Source organism: Dendrobates tinctorius, unplaced genomic scaffold (assembly GCF_039654945.1).
Source record: "Dendrobates tinctorius isolate UK_male_01 unplaced genomic scaffold, ASM3965494v1 ptg000008l, whole genome shotgun sequence".
NCBI classification, from domain to species: Eukaryota; Metazoa; Chordata; class Amphibia; order Anura; family Dendrobatidae; genus Dendrobates; species Dendrobates tinctorius.
This window is the reverse complement of record NW_027361676.1, coordinates 36,840,318-36,863,378: the sequence shown is the minus strand read 5'-3', so window position 1 is coordinate 36,863,378 and position 23,061 is coordinate 36,840,318. Positions and strand designations below refer to the sequence as shown.

The 23,061-nt window shown below is 44.1% G+C and overlaps 1 protein-coding gene across 2 annotated transcripts in view; it reads right to left on the bottom strand.

The window, feature by feature from the left end:
- The window catches only part of CPE (carboxypeptidase E), a 131,225-nt gene that overhangs the window by 40,657 nt on the left and 67,507 nt on the right, over positions 1–23,061 (bottom strand). For both annotated transcript variants that reach the window (XM_073577033.1, XM_073577043.1), the window contains exon 2: positions 14,349–14,545. In XM_073577033.1, coding sequence (XP_073433134.1) covers positions 14,349–14,545 — 197 coding nt within the window. The remainder of the gene's footprint in view (positions 1–14,348; positions 14,546–23,061) is intronic.

The window sequence follows — 23,061 nt, the reverse complement described above, 5'->3', positions numbered from 1 at the left end:
CTCTAACAGCCTTGTGTAGAGTGCTCTAACAGCCTTGTGTAGAGTGCTCTAACAGCCTTGTGTAGAGTGGTCTAACAGCCTTGTGTAGAGTGCTCTACCAGCCTTTTATAGAGTGCTCCAACAGCCTTGTGTAGTGCTCTAACAGCCTTGTGTAGTGCTCTAACAGCCTTGTGTAGAGTGCTCTACCAGCCTTTTATAGCGTGGTCTAACAGCCTTGTGTTGTGTGCCCTAACAGCCTTGTGTAGTGCTCTAGCAGCCTTGTGTAGAGTGCCCTTAAGAGCCTTGTGTAGCATGTTCTACCAGCTGTGTACAGTGCACTAACAGTCTTGTGTAGTGTTCCCTACCAGCCTTTTACAGCGTGCCCTAACAGCTTTGTGTAGAGTGCCCTAACAGCCTTAAGTAGAGTGGTCTACCAGCCTATTACAGCGTGCTCTAACAGCATTGTGTAGAGTGCTCTCCCAGCCTTTTACAGCATGCTCTAAGAGTCTTGTGTAGAGTACCCTAACAGCCTTGTGTAGAGTGCTCTACCAGCCTTTTAAAGCGTGCCCTAACAGCCTTGTGCAGCATGCCATAACAGCCTGGTGCAGAGTGCCCTAATAGACTGGTGCACAATGCCATGACAGCATGGTGTGAGCATGGTGTGATGTGCCCCAACAGAATGTTTTGTCTTAGACTGGAGCAAGATTTGTGGTGTAAGTTATGAATTAGACGGGCGGGCACTATTGCGAGCTGTCCCGCTTCAACGCTGCTCCAATTTGGCGGAGTTGGCTAAAACTAGTGTGAAAAAGCCAAAAGTTGCAAAATCATTGCACTACTTCGTGTTGCACAAAAACTTTGTGACTTTTTAAAGTGTTTAGTCCAGCATTCTGGTGTAAACAGTTTGATAAATTGGGGCTAAAGTACTTCAGATGAAAGCGCGGCTATGAAAAAAACTTTAAACTTTATGGATTAAATAATTTTATATTTTGATAGTCTGGAATTTTATGAATATGACACTTAGAATGTTTATTTTTAAAATGCATATGTTTTTGGATGGGGAAGAGGATATGATTCAAATTTATGGGTGGTTTTATTTCTAACCCCTTAACAACCAGAGGTATTTTTGTTTTTGCATTTTCATTTCGCTCCCCATCTTCCCAGAGCCATAACTTTTTTATTTTTTGGTCGATATGGCCATGAGAGGGCTTGCTTTTTGAAGGACGAGTTGTACTTAAGAACGACACCATTGGTTTTAACATATCATGTACTGGAAAACAGGAAAAAAATTCCAAGTGCCGTGAAACTGCAAAAAAAAGTGCAATCCCACAGTTGTATTTGTTCACTAAATGCTAAAACTGACCTGCCATTATGATTCTCCTGGTTATTATGAGTTCACAGACACCAAACATGTCTACATTCTGTTTTATTTAAGTGGTGAAAAAAAATTCCAAAGTTTGTTTAAAAAAAAAATTGCGCCATTTTTTGATACCCGTAGTGTCTCCATTGTTCATGATCTCAGGCTGGGTGAGGGCTTATTTTTGCTGACATTTTTAATGATACCATTTTGGTGCAGATACAATCTTTTGATCGCCCGTTATTGCATTTTAATGCAATGTTGCTGCAACCAAAAATCGTAATTCTGGCGTTTTGACTTTTTTTCTCGTTACGCCGTTTAACGATCGGGTTAATTTTTTTTATATTGATAGATGGGGCGATTCTAAAAGTGGCGATACCACATATGTGTATATTTGATTTTTTTATTGTTTTATTTTAAATGGGTTGAAGGGGGGGTGATTTGAACTTTTATTTTTTATATTTTTTTATATTTTTAAAAACTTTTTTTACTTTTTGCATGTGTAGGGTTGCTGGTGGGGCGAGCTGGGGGGGTGGTCCCTCTTCTTACCGCGCAGAGACGAAACAGAGACAAGATGGAGGCAGGTACTGGGTACAACAGGTCCAAGTTTATTTCTGCGCGCCGTCCGTCTGACGGCCCTCGCAACACATCGCCATATCGCTCTCTCTCGGCCCTCCGTATCCAGAGCCGCTTCACGACACAGCACAGTACCTCACTCATGGCCCTCTATATCCAGAGCCGCTTCACACACCGTGTTTCTCGCCGGGGACGTATATATACGTCCTGTCCTTTCTCCTTTCCTGACGTAGTTACAGCTTCCGACACTGTGGCTGCCCTAAGCCAAATCACCAACAGTCCGTTCACTGGTCAGACGTCGTACTCTACACGGTGTGCCTATTCCCTTTTAACTCGTCTCTGTTGCGGTGTATCTGTCAGGACCACCCCCCTGTTGTTCTCTCTCCTCAGTCCCCCTGGTCTGGATTCACCTCACAGCGCACAGACCGTCGCAGTCCTCCTGTCACTGCGGCTCCCCCTGGAGACTGGAACTTTCTGGAACCCTCCCTCAGTATTTATAGCTAACCCGGTTCCCTGAAACTGTCACTGTCACCACTCCCCCATGACCAACGGTTTCTAAAGCCCTAAGCTGATGTCAAGTCCTTTGCTCACACTCCTCCCTGCCATCTAATGGTCAACCCAAAGTACTGCACGTCCACTACACTTTCCTAGCTGTTTCCCCACTGTAATAACCGACACCTACCTACACTGTGCAAACCTTTCCTTCTCTCTGACTAGTCCGTCCGTCAGGTCACCTTCCCTACACTCTCCCTTCCTTTGTCCATTGTCGTCCTCGACAATAGTCATCCCTGCCTTTGTCGTTCTGAAGCTACACCTACATTCTGTTGTCGGACCAGCTGTTGAGCCAAACCCACTATCTGCGGGGGCCGAACCATACTGGGAGAACTATGCTCTGAGCAGCCTACTGCTACTCACCAGCGCGCACGCCACATGACAACGTCTTTCAAATTGGGCTAGGTACACCCATACTCTCTCTATGGCGTGTACCTTCCCCTACTCTCCCCTACTGTCACCTTCCACTATTCGGTACGCCATGATCGAGGTCTCTTACCTTCCAGATCATTACCAGCGCCCGCCTTCCTCCTTCAGGGGTGTCCGTGGTGTTGGGGACCTGACCTAGGATGGCTGTCTTCCTCACGTCTTCCAACTCATTTTCCTTTCTTTCAATAACATGTCATGGTCGTCGTCCCGGTCTCCCAGACCTCCTCAACTCTTAGATCCCTACCAGATCTCACACTTTCCTTTGGTCCTGCAGACCTTCCCTTACCCGGACCTGTTGCATATTACCTTGGCATATTATACATCAAACAACTTTATAATAGCACAAGTACCCATTTTTATAATTTTTTTTTCTTTTTCTCTTGCTTTTAAACCCAACATATAACAGAAAAAAAAAAATCATTGCAAGTCTTCTTTCTCCTCCCCTTCCTTGGACCTAAACACTCCTCCACTTCTCCGTATCCCCGTTCTGTCAAGTTTCAAATCAGCAAATAACATCCTGTAAGAGGAACATACTAAAAATAAACTCAGCACATCAAACATTTTTTTTTTTAAACTAGAACTGTTCTCCAGAACCTGCACTACAGTGCACCGAACTCTCGACAGTCTACTTCACTACGCAGTGGCTAGTAGTGAGGGACCCCACAGCCGTGGAGCCCCCGGGGATACTGAGGGTGTCCATTCAAGTCCTCTTCTTTTCCATGTCGGCCTCTCCTTGAGTGTGGAGCAGGTTCCACACTTCCTGCTCCCGGGCCTTCTTCTTCCTGATCACCTCCGCTACCCACACGGAGGGAACAGCACGGGCCCTGGAGTCCGGTGGGCGGGACTCCGCTGAAAAAGTCCGCAAGACAGAAACGGCCGAAGATTTCTGTGGCCCAGCAGCCGCTGGGGTCAGGTGGCAAATGGGGACAACCGGGTCCTCGGGGGCTGGAATCACAGGGCCCGCTAAGTCGGCCTCAGCCGACTCCAGCAGCGACATAACCGCGGCCTCAGGACAGGCCGCATCCACTAGTTCCAACGGAGCTAGAGTAACGGCCGATTTCAACGATGCAGCTGCCATTAGCAGGGGAAGCGCAGCAGCGTCTTCTTTGGGTGAGCTCTGCACTGGTGACTCCGGGCGGGGTAGTTCGGGGACATGAGCGGGGGCCTCGCTCAGCTCCGCATACACCACGGGGCCCGTGGTAACTAGGCCTTCCGGTGCGCAGGGTGCCGCGTGCTGCAGCAGAATGGTGGGGGCCGCTTGCGGAGGCACTGGTAGGGCCAGAGGTACTCTCACCTTCCCCGGCGCTGCGGCCTCCGTCCCATCATCACGCGGTTTCCCCCGCAGCCTCCGTTCCTTGCTCCACTGTCCTGCGGGCCTTCCCTCCGGACTTGGGGGCTCCGCTGAGAAGTCCTCTGCTGGTGTTGGTGGCGGCCGTTCTCGCTGACTCCGCTCAGGCTCCGCTCCCCGGCTCAGCATCCCGCTGCCTGCCCGTGGTTCTGAAGATGACTTCTGGTGCAGCTCCATCTCTCGCCGCCATTGCCACTCTAGGCGGCCGATGCCCCAACACCCGCAGCGTCTCATACCGTCCGTTGGGCAGCACTCGAATGGCGTCAGACAGCCGCAGCCAAGTTTTTCTTCTGTGCCACTCCTCCTGCTGGGTGGGGCGTTGGCAGACCTTTCCACCCATCTGCCAGGGTCCAGTACATGGGAGCGTCGGCCTCCGGGCACATACTGCTGTCCACGGGTGTACGTTGGAGGGGGTCCCAGTCCATTCAACACGACTGCAAACACCCGGACCTCTCCCCTGCGCTGTAGTAATGCCGCCATCTTGCGCAGCTCCTGATACCGCCCCGGATCTTCTTTCAGCACCACGGAGTCACCACAACGCTCCCAATTTGTAATCCACAGGTAAGCCAATTGTAATCCACAGCTATTTATAATTCAAGCAGCACAGTCTAAGTCCTTTTCCATTCTTTGAGGCAGGCCTGCTGCAGAAGATGATGTAGTAGCGGCGGCGATCCTGCCGACTACGCCAAATGTAGGGTTGCTGGTGGGGCGAGCTGGGGGGGTGGTCCCTCTTCTTACCGCGCAGAGACGAAACAGAGACAAGATGGAGGCAGGTACTGGGTACAACAGGTCCAAGTTTATTTCTGCGCGCCATCCGTCTGACGGCCCTCGCAACACATCGCCATATCGCTCTCTCGGCCCTCCGCATCCAGAGCCGCTTCACGACACAGCACAGTACCTCACTCATGGCCCTCTATATCCAGAGCCGCTTCACACACCGTGTTTCTCGCCGGGGACGTATATATACGTCCTGTCCTTTCTCCTTTCCTGACGTAGTTACAGCTTCCAACACTGTGGCTGCCCTAAGCCAAATCACCAACAGTCCGTTCACTGGTCAGACGTCGTACTCTACATGGTGTGCCTATTCCCTTTTAACTCGTCTCTGTTGCGGTGTATCTGTCAGGACCACCCCCCTGCTGTTCTCTCTCCTCAGTCCCCCTGGTCTGGATTCACCTCACAGCGCACAGACCGTCGCAGTCCTCCTGTCACTGCGGCTCCCCCTGGGGACTGGAACTTTCTGGAACCCTCCCTCAGTAATTATAGCTAACCCGGTTCCTTGAAACTGTCACTGTCACCACGCCCCCCATGACCAACGGTTTCTAAAGCCCTAAGCTGATGTCAAGTCCTTTGCTCACACTCCTCCCTGCCATCTAATGGTCAACCCAAGGTACTGCACGTCCACTACACTTTCCTAGCTGTTTCCCCACTGTAATAACCGACACCTACCTACACTGTGCAAACCTTTCCTTCTTCTCTCTGACTAGTCCGTCCGTCAGGTCACCTTCCCTACACTTGCATCAATAGTCTCCATCGGAGACTAGAAGCTGCAGTACTTTGAGCGGCTCTGCTACACACAGGCAATGATCAGATCCCCTGTATGTAGCAGAAATTCTAACTTGCTATGAGCACCGACCACGGCCTATGACAACCATAGAGGTAGGTCTGCTGGAGACCTCTGGTTGTCATGCCAACCCATCGGTGACCTGCGATCACGTGACAGGGTCACCGATGGGCAGGATTTCCGGCGGGCTTGCCGGAAGTGCGACTTAAATGCCACTTTCAGAGATTGACAGCGGCATTTAACGGGTTAACAGCCGCGAGTGGATCACGATTCCACCCCCGGCTGTTGCGGGCACATGTCAGCTGTATAAATCAGCTATCACGTGCCTGTAAAAGTGCGGTCTCAAAGTCGGAACCCGCACCAAACAGGGGGAGTCCGACATCGGCATACCTTACCCATGATGTCGGAAAGGGGTTAATATCTTTAAAAACCTTTTGTTTTTTACTCTTTACTTTTTAATCCCCTTAGGGAACTTGCACTATATATGACGTGTTGGTGTAAATACAAAATCGTCTTTATTACTAAATTAAACATAAATATAAACATTTAATAAAATGTCTTTTACCAATAGAAATAATATTAGTACATAAATGACAGGTAGATTTGAAAAAGGACTCGGGTATAATGAGTCTGGAAGTCAGCACTACAAAGAGAAGTAAATGACTGGGGGAATCATGTTAATGAGGGATAGACCCAAGTAAAATATGTCACTACAGCTTTAAGAGGCCATTAGTGTACTGGCTAACTCAGGAGAGAACTTAACCATCCCCTACGTGTGTTTCGTGTGGGCTTCCTCAGGGGGTCCCCTGAGGAAGCCAACGAAAACGCACATAGAGGCTGGGAGCCTGGTGTCACACTGGGACCGATATGCGTAAGGATCACTCCTGAGTTAACCAGTACACTCATGGCCTCTTAAAGGCATATTTGGGTCTATCCTTCATGAACATGATTTACTTTACTTTCTCTTCTTTACTTCTCTTTGTAGTGTTGACTTCCAGACTTATTACACCCGAGTCCTTTTTCAAACCTACCTGTCATTTATGTACTAACATTATCTCTATTGGTGAAAGACATTTTATTAAATGTTTACCTTTATTTTTAATGTAGTAATAAAGACGATTTTGTGTCTACTTCAAAGACAGACTTGCTGACTCCACTTGTTCTAATTTTTCTATTTATATCCATTGGAGTTTGCTATCATTTTGAGGCAGTTTTGAGGTGGCCATTTGTCCCTGTGACATGTTGCATACTTTGAATATTGCTTTGATTTATTTGTTTACACATGACGTGTTGGGGTTGGCTCCATGCCAGCGGGAGGACAGACCATGGATATGTATATACTGTACATTCAGCTATCATCCCATGGTATTTACATTGTATACTATGTCAGCTCTTCTGATCTGTAATTACAACATGTCTCATGTGACATTTCAGTACACTTCTCAGCTGTTCAAACATACAGTTACCTTTGAAGTCTGGACGCTGATCCAATTGTTTGCGTAATTCCTCCTTATTTCTGTGTCTCCATCCACTGGGTGACTCATTTTTTAAATTGTGCTGTATGTCATCTTTATGACTTAAAAAACAATCTTTTTTTCTACATTTTGCCTGTGTGTACTTTGCCTTGTTGTAGGATCTACAATACTTCAGTATTGCTGTACATAGTGCATATAAAGATCCACAACCTACGGAGTCACAAAGAACACATTGCAGGAGGGGGTGGAATGGAACGGACACTCAACACGATCACGAACCCTAAATACCCCAGTCACAGATTGCCAGCAGCATTTAAGTTAGAGGCAGGTGTCGGTTGTATAATACAGTCAGTACCCGCCTTGTATGGAGCTCCTGACCATGCTCCATACGCACAGACACTTACTACGTCATGTAGCAGAAAGGCATTAAAGGGACTTTCAGTTTTTTGTACCTTCTTCTTCTATACTATTTGTTTTAAATTAAACTTGACAGATGATACATGGTGCCAGATCCAAGGGCAGCTGTTGTGAATTCCCTTGCTCGAAGTTCTGAGCCGAAGCTTCCTCTGCTCCCTCTGGTGGTTACTGAGAGTAGTGGAGCTGGCCAGGTGGATGGAAGTTCTCCACCTGACGACAATAATTGGGAACCTGGGATTACTGGCTGGGAGCATATAATTGAGCTGGCTGCTCTCGGAGGTTGCTGGTTATTTCCTACATCTGCTAGTTGTGTGGATAAGAGCAGGGGTCTGCAATCTGCTTAGTTCCAACCTCTCTGGTCTTCTGGGGGCTTAGCCTGTTCCTGCCATCCTCCTCGGTGACCCATTCAAAGCAGGCAGCGTGTATCAGGGACTGGTTGTATGAACTCAGCCATGTAAAGGCGCTTGCAAAAGTATTAACACCCTTGGTATTTTTGTAATCTAATTTGTGCATGATGCATCAGCACTAAATAGTTGGTGAAGTGAGAAAAATATACCTTTTCTGAAAAGCCACAGAGGCTGCAACAATATTAAGAAAGAGGCACCAATTCAAATAACACTATGAAGACTTTTGGTGAGTCAACCTTTCAAATGTGTTTTTTTGAATTTTTGGGAATTTTTCCTTATGTGCGCTGTTCAGATTTAGTGTTAGGGACTTGCAAAATTTGGGGACCCTTGACGTTGGGTTGCGAGCTAACCTGCTTTGGCCAAAATAGTAACTAATACCCAATATCTTTTTATCTTTTTGCACTTTTTATCATTTTTGCAGGATGCAGCTAGACCTCTTCATGTTGGCTTGGCTTTTTCTGTGTGATGCTTATATATAGTGCTGAGCAGCCCACCTGCTAATACTATGGGCGTCATTAATAGGCTGTTCAGACACTTTGCACCACACTTATCTGTGTGACTGATGTACTATGCAAGCCCTATTTGTATGCATTTTTTCCACTAGGCAGCCAGACCCTCTTGGGTTACTGGCTGTTTTCATCAGTGGTTTGCACCTGTGCTGCCCCAGCCTTTATCAATGGAGGTCTGCTGCATCCTGCTAGTGCATTAGTCAGGGTTTGGTGAGTCAACCTTTCAAATGTGTTTTTTTTTTTTTAATTTTTTGGGAATTTTTCCTTATGTGCGCTGTTAACACCATGAAGACCAAGGAGATCTCCAAAAAAGTCAGGGACAAAGTTGTTGAGAAGTACAAGTCAGGGGTGGGTTATAAAAATAAAATGCACATAAATTAAATGACATAGCGAATCAGAAAAACGATACATTTCTAATAGGACGTATTTGCTAATATTATTATTAACACAACTACTACATACTGGGAAAGGAACTTGCAGATGGGAATACCTCTTTAAGTTACATTTGCGTGTACAGGTGCTTCTCACAAAATTAGAATATTATCAAAAAGTTAATTTATTTCAGTTCTTCAATACAAAAAGTGAAACTCATGTATTATATAGGGTCATTACAAACAGAGTGATCTATTTCAAGTGTTTATTTCTGTTAATATTGATGATTAGAGTGATCTATTTCAAGTGTTTATTTCTCTTAATATTGATGATTATCTCAGTAAAATAGAATACTTTATAACACCATCTTGAAAAAATGATTTTAAAATCTGAAATGTTGGCCTACTGAAGTGTATGTTTAGTAAATGCACTCAATACATGGTTGGTACTCCTTTTGCATCAATTACTGTATCAATGAAGCGTGGCATGGAGGCGATCAGCCTGTGGCACTGCTGAGGTGTTCTGGAAGCCAAGGTTTCTTTGATAGCAGCCTTCAGCTCGTCTGCATTGTTGGGTCTGGTGTGTCTCATCTTTCTCTTGACAATACACCATAGATTCTCTATGGGGTTAACATCAGGCAAGTTTCCTGGCCAGTCAAGCAAACTGATACTGTTGTTTTTAAACCAGGTATTGGTACTTTTGGCAATGTGGACAGGTACCAAGTCCTGCTGGAGAATGAAATTTCCATCTCCAAAAAGCTTGTCAGCAGAGGGAAGCATGAAGTGGTCTAAAATTTCCTGGTAGACGGCTGCGCTGACTTTGGTCTTGATAAAACACAGTGGACCTACACCAGAAGATGACATGGCTCCCCAAACCATCACTGATTGTGGAAACTTCACACTAGACCTCAAGCAGCTTGGATTCTGTGCCTCTCCACTCTTCCTCCAGACTCTGGGACCTTGATTTCCAAATGAAATATAAAATGTACTTGCATCTGAAAACAACACCTTTTACTAGTAAGGAACAGTCCAGTTATTTTTCTCCTTGGCCCAGGTAAGACGCTTCTGGCGTTGTCTATTGGTCATGAGTAGCTTAACACAAGGAAAGCGAAACCTGTAGCCCATGTCCTGGATACATCTTTATGTGGGGGCTCTTGAAGCAGTGACTCCAGCAGCAGTCCACTCCTGGTGAATCTCCCCCCAATTTTTGAATGGCCTTTTCTTAACAATCCTTTCAAGGCTGCGGTTATCAAGTTTGCTTGTGCACCTTTTTCTACCACAATTTTTACTTCCACTGAAATTTCCATTAATATGCTTGGATACAGCACTCTGTGAACAGCCAACTTCTTTAGCAATGACCATTTGTGGCTTACCCTTCTTGTGTAGTGTTTCAATAATTGCCTTCTGGACATCTGTCAAGTCAGGAGTCTTCCCCATGATTGTGGAGCCTACTGAAACAGACTAAGGGACCTTTTTAAATGCTTAGGAAGCCTTTGCAGGTGATTTTGTTAACAGAAATAAACACGTGAAATAGATCATTTTGTTTGTAATGACTCTATGTATAATATGAGTTTTACTTTTAGTATTGAAGAACTGAAATAAATTAACTTTTTGATGATACTGTATTTTTGTGAGAAGCACCTGTATATGGAGAGACCTTTTAATCAATGGTAACAGGTGGGGTGAAACCGCAAGGGACCAACTAGTCTCATTTGCAAGTTGGTCCTCAGTGGCTTTCAATGTGTGTTTTTCTCCGAAACACCCAAATATTTCAGAATCAAACATACCTGTCTGAGTTCATACAGCCACAGTCTGGCCATGGATCTGGTGTAAGGGGTTAGAAAAATGTGTTTGTAATGTACAGACTGGTACTGCTACACCACTTGGTGTATTACCACTGGTTATTTAATGGTATTGCTACACAGCTATGTGTGTTAACATACTTGCTAAAATGTATATTTGATAACTTGTCTTATTGTTCTACTATGTATATCTTATGTTATAATACTGTTTAATGTATTTATGTTTATTGTAGGGAAAGTGTGGTGCTCATTTTTGGCCACTGGATGGGGGCCATACTAGTGTGCCTGGTTACAGCATAGGATTTCCACTTAGGAAACGGTTAAACTAGGAGGGGCTGCTGGGTGGTAAGGCAGGAGTATCGGGTAGTTCAGACGGGGTCAGGGTGCCCAAAGTGTCCACATGGGCTATAGGCCCAGAACGGCTCGGCAGCCACCCAAAGTTAAGCAGCGACAGCCCACATTATCCACGGCCACTGGACATCAATACAGTGGGCCAGTGCAGCCTTTAGGGTGGGAGTCGGTTGGAGTGAGGAACAGAAGAAAGTTGGAGCTTCGCAGGGAGCAATACAGACGAGTCGGATGCTTTTCCAGAGGCAACCAAACCCGGTGGCTGATTTCAAGTCTGGGGCGAAACAGGCAGAAGGAATTGTCATCATGGCGAGGTTAGGCCAGGAAGAAACTGGGAAGCAGTCTAAGACGGTCCGGTCCGAGGTGTGCCGTATAGGAGCGTCAGCAAAGTATGGAGAGCTGAGGAAGCAAGTGAAGTTGAATGTGTATCCCATGATGTGCCAACTGTGGATATAATGTGTGAAGTCATAAGTAAAGAAAACGTTCAAGTTACTCTGGACTATGTCTCAATTACTGGGAGTCACCTCTGAGAAGGGCCATCATCACTTAGGAAGTGCCCAGGGGGATCCGAACCTGGAGACGCAGGTACGTTGAAAAGTGAAATGTAATTCTCTGTGAGGGAAGACCGGGACACTGATGCTTTAGTGTCTTTGGCCACGACTATAGTCCTGGCCGACCTTTACACTGGCACCAGCTGTTAGGTTCACTTTCATTCCTCTCCCAACATTTTTGTTAGTGGTCTGTGAGAACAAATGTTTCTATTTGAGGCAGTAGACTGTCCATATCTAGTCTTGCTGAAAAGTGAATAATGTCGGGAAATAGAAGGATCGGACATGATAAATTTCAAAACCATTTTTTTTTTACCCAGGGAAAATGATCTGCAGACAGAGGTCTTTTTCAGTGGTTTACTTTGCCCATCTCCCCTATCAGAGTAAAAGAACGCTCAGCCGAACCCAGTGTGAATGCTTATGGAGGGGTATGGGATTAATAGTGTTTAGTAAACAGCTATATAGGGTGCATAGATGCCTTAGGTCTACACAGGGCAAACACTTCCAATTGTAGCTATTGATAACATGAGCCTCTTCAGAGCTGCAACTATTTAGCTGCTAAATTGTTGCTCATTTCCTTCTCCTTCCCCTATTGGGCTTTGGGCTGTTTGCTCTCAACATATGACATCTGTGTATAACAGGCAAGTTCAGCAGATCACACAAACTATATAATCATGTGTTCACATTTTATCAATTACAGCTGTGGCCAAAAGTATTGAAACCCCTGCAATTCTGTCAGATAATACTCAGTTTCTTCCTGAAAATGATTGCAAACACAAATTCTTTGTTATTATTATCTTCATTTAATTTGTCTTAAATGAAAAAACACAAAAAGAATTGTCCTAAAGCCAAATTGGATATAATTCCACACCAAACATAAAATAGAGGGTGGACAAAAGTATTGGCACTGTTCGAAAAATCATGTGATGCTTCTCTAATTTGTGTAATTAACAGCACCTGTAACTTACCTGTGGCACCTAACAGGTGTTGGCAATAACTAAATCACACTTGGATTAAAGTTGACTCAACCTCTGTCCTGTGTCCTTGTGTGTACCACATGGAGTATGGAGAAAAGAAAGAAGACCAAAGAACTGTCTGAGGACTTGAGAAACCAAATTGTGAGGAAGCATGAGTAATCTCAAGGCTACAAGTCCATCTCCAAAGACCTGAATGTTCCTGTGTCTACCGTGCGCAGTGTCATCAAGAAGTTTAAAAAGCCCATGGCACTGTGGCTAACCTCCCTAGATGTGGACAGAAAAGAAAAATTGACAAGAGATTTCAACGCAAGATTGTGCTGATGTTGGATAAAGAACCTCGACTAACATCCAAACAAGTTCAAGCTGCCCTGCAGTCCGAGGGTACAACAGTGTCAACCCGTACTATCCGTCGGCATCTGGATGAAAAGGGACTGTATGGTAGGAGACCCAGGAAGACCCCACTTCTTACCCCGAGACATAAAAAAGCCAGGCTGGAGTTTTCCAAAACTTACCTGAAAAAGCCTAAAACGTTTTGGAACAATGTTCTCTGGTCAGATGAGACAAAAGTAGAGCTTTTTGGGCAAAGGCATCAACATAGAGTTTACAGGAGAAAACAAGAGGCATTCAAAGAAAAAAACACGGTCCCTACAGTCAAACATGGCGGAGGTTCCCTGATGTTTTGGGGTTGCTTTGCTGCCTCTGGCACTGGACTGCTTGACCGTGTGCATGGCATTATGAAGTCTGAAGACTACCAACAAGTTTTGCAGCATAATGTAGGGCCCAGTGTGAGAAAGCTGGGTCTCCCTCAGAGGTCATGGGTCTTCCAGCAGGACAGTGACCCAAAACACTTCAAAAAGCACTAGAAAATGGTTTGAGACAAAGCACTGGAGACTTCTAAGGTGGCCAGCAATGAGTCCAGACCTGAATCCCATAGAACACCTGTGGAGAGATCTAAAAATGGCAGTTTGGAGAAGGCACCCTTCAAATATCAGGGACCTGGAGCGGTTTGCCAAAGAAGAATGGTCTACAATTCCAGCAGAGCATTGTAAGAAACTCATTGATGGTTACCGGAAGCAGTTGGTCGCAGTTATTTTGGCTAAAGGTTGTGCAACCAAGTATTAGGCTGAGGGTGCCAATACCTTTGTCTGGGCCATTTTTGGAGTTTTGTGTGAAATGATCAATGTTTTGCTTTTTGCTTCATTCTCTTTTGTGTTTTTTCATTTAAGACAAATTAAATGAAGATAATAATACCAAAGAATTTGTGTTTGCAATCATTTTCAGGAAGAAACTGAGTATTATCTGACAGAATTGCAGGGGTGTCAATACTTTTGGCCACAACTGTATCATGGAGATTGGGGAACACATGCAGGACAAATGTGATACATACATCATAGGCCATCATTGTGACTGAGGACATCCAGGATTCCCACTAACCATCAAAGATGGTGCAACAGCATGAGGGACAGCTACACAGATACACACCACCAATGGATAAACATGAAAGGGGCCACCACTCTCCATAGAGCACCCCTGCCCACTTGTTTTGATGATCAGTGGTGACCCATAGGTTGGTTTACCATCAATCCCACACTAATGGCCTATTCTAAGATAATCCACCAAAGTACATCATGGGCTAACCCTTTTGATAGAAACAATATTAATATCCTTTTATATTTATTTTACCCTCTTACTTACTTGCTGAGCAGCTTTTTCAAACCCATCTGGGTTCATGGAAGGCATGATGTGTATACGGGTGCTGTGGATCAGATTGATGATTGTCTCGTTGCCTTTCTGGTACTCGTTGCAGAGATACTGGGCCAAATAAATGAGAAGTTCTCTACCCACAGCTTCATTCCCATGCATGTTGCCAACATACTTAAATTCAGGTTCACCTATAAGATAATGGATCACCAGTTTTAACATATCATCTCCATTTAACAGTACATGTCATCTTACAATACTTCATATTCACCGCACAGCATTATGACATTTGGGTTGCTGATTGCATATTTCAATAGTAACAATTTCAGTACTGCATGTTCTAAAGGTATACAGTATGTATATTCTGCCGGGAACCCGGCCGGAAAAAGTGCTAAAAAATACCAAAAAGAATTAACATAATGCACAGCAATGTAAAATTGACTTGCTGTACCTATGATCAGTCTTTTGTCACTTCTTCTAACTGCTTCTGGCTTTGAAAGATGTAAAGCAGCTAAAAGAATGGTCCATCCTTCAGGAGGCTTCCACTTGGATGTCATCACTATGTTATATATCCAATTAAAAGAAAAAGAAAACTCCAGCCAAAAGGCCGCGCAAAAGACATTCAGAAAGACGACAGAGAAGACATATTAGAGAAAACACAATGTTTTCCAGAAGCATGTTCCACTTCAAAAAGGGTGTGGGTGAACAGGCTTCTAAAAGTCGAAGTGTGCACATACCCTTAGGTTAATGTCTGTGATTGTTCTATAATCCTGCAGATCTTATACCCTATATATTAATAGACTTTGCATTCTTCTTAAAAACATAGCATTTTTAGATCTAGATTAAGTGAATGTGGAGCAATATTCACTCTGAAATTATCGGGATATGGTACATATTTAGCAAATATATCCACAGTCACATTACAAATGCATATAAACCTAATTAATGGGTCTGTAACAAAAAAAAAAAGACATTCCACATGGACATAATGGAAGGTCCAGTACATAGAACGACATAAACCATATAATAAAAAATGTACTTACACAATCATACATATAAACACTAATATCTTTATTGAAAATTACATTTAAAAACATAAAAGAAATGGGAAGCCACTAGGTGTGCACCACAACCCGCATAAATAGCTCAATAACAGGCAGGTATACGGTATAATCACTGTTAAAATCCCTCATTCGAAGCTGCAAATAACATATATTTAAATATTCATAATTTAAATCACATAATAAAAAATACTGCTTCCAAAGGGATAAGACAACAATGTGACTTTAATACCTGTGCAGGATTGTGGTGGTAACCCGGGAAAAATCCCGACGTACGTTACGGCGTCTGCCTTCTTCTTTATGTATGAAAGATACCGTACCTTTTGGATTTTAGAATACCATGAATAAACCAACAAATTATGTAGTTCAAGGAATAAATCACATGTGAATGATGATTCAGCTGGCTGCTATCTCTCCCAGCTGTCCACTGTCCTATATACATGCATGCACAACGCAGCCGCGTATGCATCTTATTTCAATAGGAAGCAGTGAATAAAGGTGGCCATATACTGTATATTAGGCCGGGATCACACTTGCAACTGCAATGCAAGAAACTCGCAGGAGTCTCTCACATCAATACCCGGCACTGCCGCCGGCACTCGGGACCGGAGCATTCAGCTGCATAGAAATACATACAGCCACACACTCTGGTCCCGAGTGCCGGCAGCAGTGGTGGGTATTGGTGTGAGAGACTCCCGTGAGTTTCTTGCATTGCAGTTGCAAGTGTGACCCCAGCCTTACAATAAATGTCGACTGAACCTGCCAACTTCAGTGAGACTACCATCAAATGTTTATAGGATTCTCAAGCTTCATCCAAGGGTCAAATATCAGGGAAAGAAAAAATTGGGGCTGTTGAATTTCAACCTTCTTAGGTAATATAACCCACCAAACAGTGGCTTACGATCCTTCCCCCTGAATCTAGAACACATGCACACTTGGCTCAGCTGAGCATACATGTGTATGAGGGAAGGGAATAGCTGTTGGCCTAACGAGCTATCTATGGTGTATGGCCAGTATGGTCCGCTCTAGACACCTCTATTTGCAGTTTATCTGCAACAAAAAGAAATGGTTGAGAGTGCTGAGACCAGACATATTCCTTTTTTTCCCAATACAGTAGAATAAATCGGATTTGTCTGTCTGAAATCTAATCTGTATTGTCAGCTAACAATTACATTCTGAAATGGCATTCTGCACATTAGAGGAATAAAAATGTTGTCTTTGACACATGACCATTGTTAACTTGTTGACAATTCCCATCAGTTTGGATGGGAGTTAAAGTGGTTGTCTCACATTCCTTAGTTTTTTTCCCTAAAAACTCATAACTGTTAGAAAATGTGTAAAGAGTGCCCCCTGCCGAAATAAAGTTACAGTTTGTTAGGTCAACATGAACTTTCAGCCCTTATCTCCCATTCGCAACACTGTCACGAAAGACCAAATTAAGCAGTCAAGATTGTCAGACTGCCAAACCGAATTCTGATGGACAGTTCATCAAACACGTTCATGGAGGACCTGGATGTCTTTCTCGATAAATATAACATTACAGGTTATGGGTACTAGATGATGGGACTTTCATCCAGGGAACCTGTTTGACTGCTGTGTATGGAGTTGAGGAGAATTCTTCCCCTACTATGGGGCAAACAAGTTTTGCTTTGGGTGGTTTTGCCTTCCTCTGGATTAACACATTAAAAATTAGGAAGAACTGGATGGATTTGTGTCTTCATTCAGACTAAAAACTTTGAGACTGTGCAGAGTTAGGACAAAATTGCAAATGTAGGATAAATGGTAGACAAAGTAGATGTTCACCTACAGCATTAATATGGGTGGAGGGGTACAACTGGTAGATAAAAAAAAAAAATTGCTGACATTTAAGAAGTGCATTTATTTCTGAAACCTCCACTTTGGGCCCCAACAGAACTTATTCTCCCACTGTTGAAATATTTACTGTGAAACTGAATTTGGTGGGTGGCCTTAGGATCGGTCTATTCTGTGCTTATGTGGGATTATTGGTCCATCTGCAGCCAATATAGGAATCAGAGTGTAACATTGCAGGAGAAGTAAGAAAGTAATGGAAGACAGCTGTATTACACATGTGGTAAAATAAAGCTTGTTGAAACTTTGGGTACACGTTCCCAGCTGTGGGATATAGCTCTTAGTGCTTTTATTGTTTTAATGGAACATTTAATTAGCCAGAATTATAGCATCTTCCCAATGGCTTAGTTGTATAGTAAGATGTGCTATCCAGTGGTAAAGTAACTTCATTAAAAGTTTATGAAGGAATAATGTATATTTGCAAATAAACACGTACATAAAACCTTTGTTTAAAGTCAGGATAACAACAGAATTTTACAAATGAGTCAAATTGTATTTATTCATTTCACTTACTTCTAGTGCCATCATAATATGGAGCATTTAAAGATATTATCATCGCTGTCTCCAATAGGGTTCACATTTTCTTTACATTGTTAAAAGAGACCTGTCACTTGGTATCTGCTATGTAATCTGAGAGCAGGAGGAGCACAGATCCTTATTCCAAGAATGGGCTGCTTGCTGTGGTTTTGAAAAATCAGTTTTATCTGCTGCGGATCTGCCAGTTCTATTAATGCTGAGCTGTGCTTAACTCTGCCCACACCACTGATTGGCCACTTCCTTTGTACACTGTGCATAGACAGAAAACTGCCAATCAGTGGTGGTGTCAGTGTTATACAAGAGGTCAATGAATATGGAAGACTACATTGCAGCAGATTTACTGGTTCTTTAGGGATAATCTCTTTCTGATAAAACAGTGATTTTATCAATTCTACAGCAAGAAGCCCAGCGATTGACACATTGCTGGAATTAGAGTCTCCGTCTCTACATGATGCTGCTCTCAGATTAGCTGGTAAAAACCTGGCGACAGATTTCCTTCAACTTCCCAGACAACCACAATAAATATACGGAAAGTTGCCTTTGGTATAATATATAAAATACTCATTACTCACTAATTAAATACAAGATGAACATGTAGCGACGACATGATATTCACGTGATTACTGCAGCCAATTGCTCGCCTCAGCATTGATGCTTACATATACAGCACATCTGTGCTGGTCAGCCATCCTCTGCAGAGCTTACAAATATTATAAGGTCATAAGGATAATAAGTTAATTATATTATTATGTTTGTTAAAGAATGTGTGTTCCTTTGCTAATATCAACTGCCCATTGTTATAATATGTTTTAGTATTGTAGCTGTAATTTCCCACCATACCTCTCTCTCTCTGTAACTTCTTCTATCTTGTTTCTTCACATCCTGTTTTTTCTGGTCAGTGCCATCTGGGCAGAAATGTGCATCAGAGCTGGAGAGAGGATTTTCCTGTTACCTCTAGCCACCATTTTCCATTTTCTACTCCTCATCCAAGTCCTTTCATCTTTCCTAGACATCTTAACCCCATCATTTGTCAAGATACAATAAATCAATACACTACCTAAAGGTTCATTCACTGCATCTTCCTTCCTGGATCATCTACGTGCAATTGGTCAGGCTAGAGAGGAGAGGATAGCGAGTAACCTATCTACCGTTGCTTGTATAGAGATCAATAGTTACATCTGTCAAACACATCTCACCTACACATATCGGTGGTAGAATACAGTAGTGATAGTAAACCTAAGTCTACAGTGTCAGTGTGTACATGCATAGTCTGTAAGCACCCCTAGAGCCATCCGCCATCTTAGAGAAGGCATGTCCACAAAAAGCTCTGTGGATGCCTCTGTGAGTAAAACGCATCATGTTCCTGACAACACCCGGAGAAGAGTCGACACTGACCGCAGAACATGGCTTGCGTCCCAAACCTGTAACCAAACTGACACCAAAGGTCAGAGAACTTTGCGACAACCAGAAATAAGTTTTGTGACAACCTAGAAAATTTATGGAACAGAGTTGAACACTAGTAGAACTTTCATGCTCTAACAGTAACGCAGCAAATTTAACAGCAGTACTAAACAGTTTATCTGCCGGATACGATCATTGCCAGCGGCTGTCTGCAAAATACATTGCAATCTTGAGTAACTCTGACATGGATGATGCCACAGCAGAATTGGCCAAAAGAGATACTCTTGGCCAAGAACAGACTGTATTAATGTGAGATGCACAGGACAAGGCAGAACTCCACATTGCAAACCTGTAAAGGGTTAGGTTACATTGATCAGCGTTGATGAAAATCACATCTTGATCACAACCTGTAGAAGACCAACCAGAGCAGTGCCAATAAAACAAGAAGTCGGTGGCTTGTAGCTATGGTACAGGAAACTTAGATTAGCTGCACCTCTCTAGTGCTGCAATAAAAAGAAACTCGTGTTTTAAGTACAATTTGGACATAAAACGCTAATACCATAGTACCATGAAAATCACAAACATAAAATACCTTGTTGAAAAATTTCTGCATAGCTCAAAGTTGGGTACAAATTTGCAACTTTTGGTGTTTTTACACCGTCCCGAGAAGCCCTTAGTTTCTGAAAATTGGGACAGGGCAAGGCCAAGTGAGCCCGACCAATTCATCAAAATTTATGCCACAAATGTGGAGTGCTTTACTGAAGTAGATTACTAGCACTGGCACACAGGAGTTGAAAAGTGTGCCAAATTCATTAGGAGGCTCATCATACTTCAGTGAACACTTCATGAAAGCTGGCATACAAGATAGAAAGCCGGAGGTAAGGTCCTTGATGGCAGGTATGTTTAAGCAAGGTTATTGGTCGTGGTATTGTAAAGTCTGTACCAGTAACCCTAGGTTACTGAGAGTTTTAATTTGACTGGGTTTTGGGTCCGGTATTAACCCCTTCCCGACCTGTGACACAGCGTATGCGTCATGAAAGTCGGTGCCAATCCGACCTATGACGCATACCCTGTGTCATGAATTCAAAGCCCCCCTGCGGGTCGGGTGACCGGGGTCAATGAAAGGTCACCTGACCCGCAGATACAGGGGGCTTTGTAATTCACCACAGGGGGCGTGGCTTCGCCCCCACGTGGCTACGATTGCTCTGATTGGCTGTTAAAAGTGAAACAGCCAATTAGAGCGATAGTAATATTTCATCAATGAAAATTGATGAAATATTACAATCCAGCCATGGCCGATGCTGCAGTAGCATCGGACATGGCTGGAGACACCGATTTGACCCCCCCACCGGCGATCGCCCCCCCTGCCACTGAATGACAGCGGCGATCTGCCGCCGCTGTCATCATCTGCCCCCCCTCCCATTCCCTTCGCTCCCCGCCAGCTTCCGATCCCCCCCTCACCCACTCTCACCGCCCCCGGCACCTTCCAAGTCCCCCCGTCGCTCCCGGTGTCCGGTGGGTCCGGTTCATGGGCGCCGCCATCTTAGAAAATGGCGGGCGCATGCGCAGTGCGCCCGCCCGAATCTGCCGGCTGCAGATTCCATTATTTCATTTTGATCACTCTCAGAGTGATCAAAATGAAATAAAAAGTAAATGAACCCCCCGATTATCACCCCCATAGGTAGGCAGAACTAATAAAATAAAGAAAATATTTTTATTTTTATTTTTCCATCAGGGTTAGGGTTAGGGTTGGAAAGAGGGTTAGGGTTAGGGTTGGAAAGAGGGTTAGGGTTGGAAAGAGGGTTGGGGTTAGGGTTGGAAAGAGGGTTAGGGTTGGAAAGAGGGTTAGGGTTAGGGTTGGAAAGAGGGTTAGGGTTAGGGTTGAAAAGAGGGTTAGGGTTGAAAAGAGGGTTAGGGTTGAAAAGAGGGTTAGGGTTGAAAAGAGGGTTAGGGTTGAAAAGAGGGTTAGGGTTGGAAAGAGGGTTAGGGTTGGAATTAGGGTTAGGGTTGGAAAGAGGGTTAGGGTTGGAATTAGGGTTAGGGTTGAAAAGAGGGTTAGGGTTGGAAAGAGGGTTAGGGTTGGAAAGAGGGTTAGGGTTGGAAAGAGGGTTAGGGTTGGAAAGAGGGTTAGGGTTGAAAAGAGGGTTAGGGTTGAAAAGAGGGTTAGGGTTGAAAAGAGGGTTAGGGTTGGAAAGAGGGTTAGGGTTGGAATTAGGGTTAGGGTTGGAAAGAGGGTTAGGGTTGGAAAGAGGGTTAGGGTTGGAAAGAGGGTTAGGGTTAGAATTAGGGTTAGGCTTGTGGTTAGTGTTATGGTTAGTGTTGGGGTTAGGGGTGTGTTGGGGTTAGGGTTGGGATTAGGGATGTGTTGGGGTTAGGGTTGTGGTTAGGGGTGTGTTGGGGTTAGGGTTGGAGTTAGAATTGAGGGGTTTCCACTGTTTAGCCACATCAGGGGGTCTCCAAACGCGACATGGTGCAACCTTTGATTCCAGCCAATTTTGCGTTCAAAAAGTCAAATGGTGCTCACTCCCTTCCAAGCCCCGACGTGTGCCCAAGCAGTGGTTTACCCCCACATATGGGGTATCAGCGTACTCAGGAAAAATTGCACAACAACTTTTGGGGTCTAATTTCTCCTGTTACCCTTGGGAAAATAAAAAATTGGGGGCTAGAAAATTATTTTTGTGGAAAAAAAATGTTTTTTTCATTTTCATGTCTCTGCATTATAAACTTCTGTGAAGCACTTGGGGGTTGAAAGTGCTCACCATACATCTACATAAGTTCCTTGGAAGGTCTAGTTTCCAAAATGGGGTCACTTGTGGGGGGTTTCCACTGTTTAGGCACATCAGGGGCTCTGCAAACGTAATGACGACTGCAGACTATTCCATCAAAGTCTGCATTTCAAAATGTCACTACTTCCATTCCGAGCCCTGACGTGTGCCCAAACAATGGTTCCCCCACACATATGGGGTATCAGCGTACTCAGGACAAACTGGACAACAACTTTTGGGGTCCAATTTATCCTGTTACCCTTGTGAAAAAAAAAATTGCGGGCTAAAAATCATTTTTTTTGAGGGAAAAAAATGATTTTTTATTTTCACGGCTCTGCGTTATAAACTTCTGTGAAGCACTTGGGGGTTCAAGGTGCTCACCATACATCTAGATAAGTTCCCTGGGGGGTCTAGTTTCCAAAATGGGGTCACTTGTGGGAGGTTTCTACTGTTTAGGCACACAGGGGCTCAGCAAATGTAACATGACGCCCGCAGACCATTCCATCAAAGTCAGCTTTCAAAATGTCACTACTTCCCTTCCGAGCCCCGACGTGTGCCCAAACAGTGGTCTCCCCCCACATATGGGGTACCAGCGTACTCAGGACAAACTGGAAAACAACTTTTGGGTTCCAAGTTATCCTGGTACCCTTGTGAAAATAAAAAATTGCAGACTAAAAAATTTTTTTTTAGGAAAAAAAAAAGATTTTTTATTTTCATTGCTCTGCATTATAAACTTCTGTGAATCACCTGGGGGTTCAAAGTGCTCACTATGCATCTAGATAAGTTCCTTAGGGGGTCTAGTTTCCAAAATGGGGTCATTTGTGGGGTAACTCCAAAGTTTAGGCACACAGGGGATCTCCAAACACGACATGGTGTCCGCTAACGATTGGAGCCAATTTTCATTTCAAAAAGTCAAATGGCGCTCATTCCCTTCTGCGCCCTGCCGTGCACCCAAACAGTGCCCCCCCCACATATGGGGTACCAGCGTACTCAGGACAATCTGGACAACAACTTTTGTGGTCCAATTTCTCCTGTTACCCTTGTGAAAATAAAAAATTGCGTGCTAAAAAACAT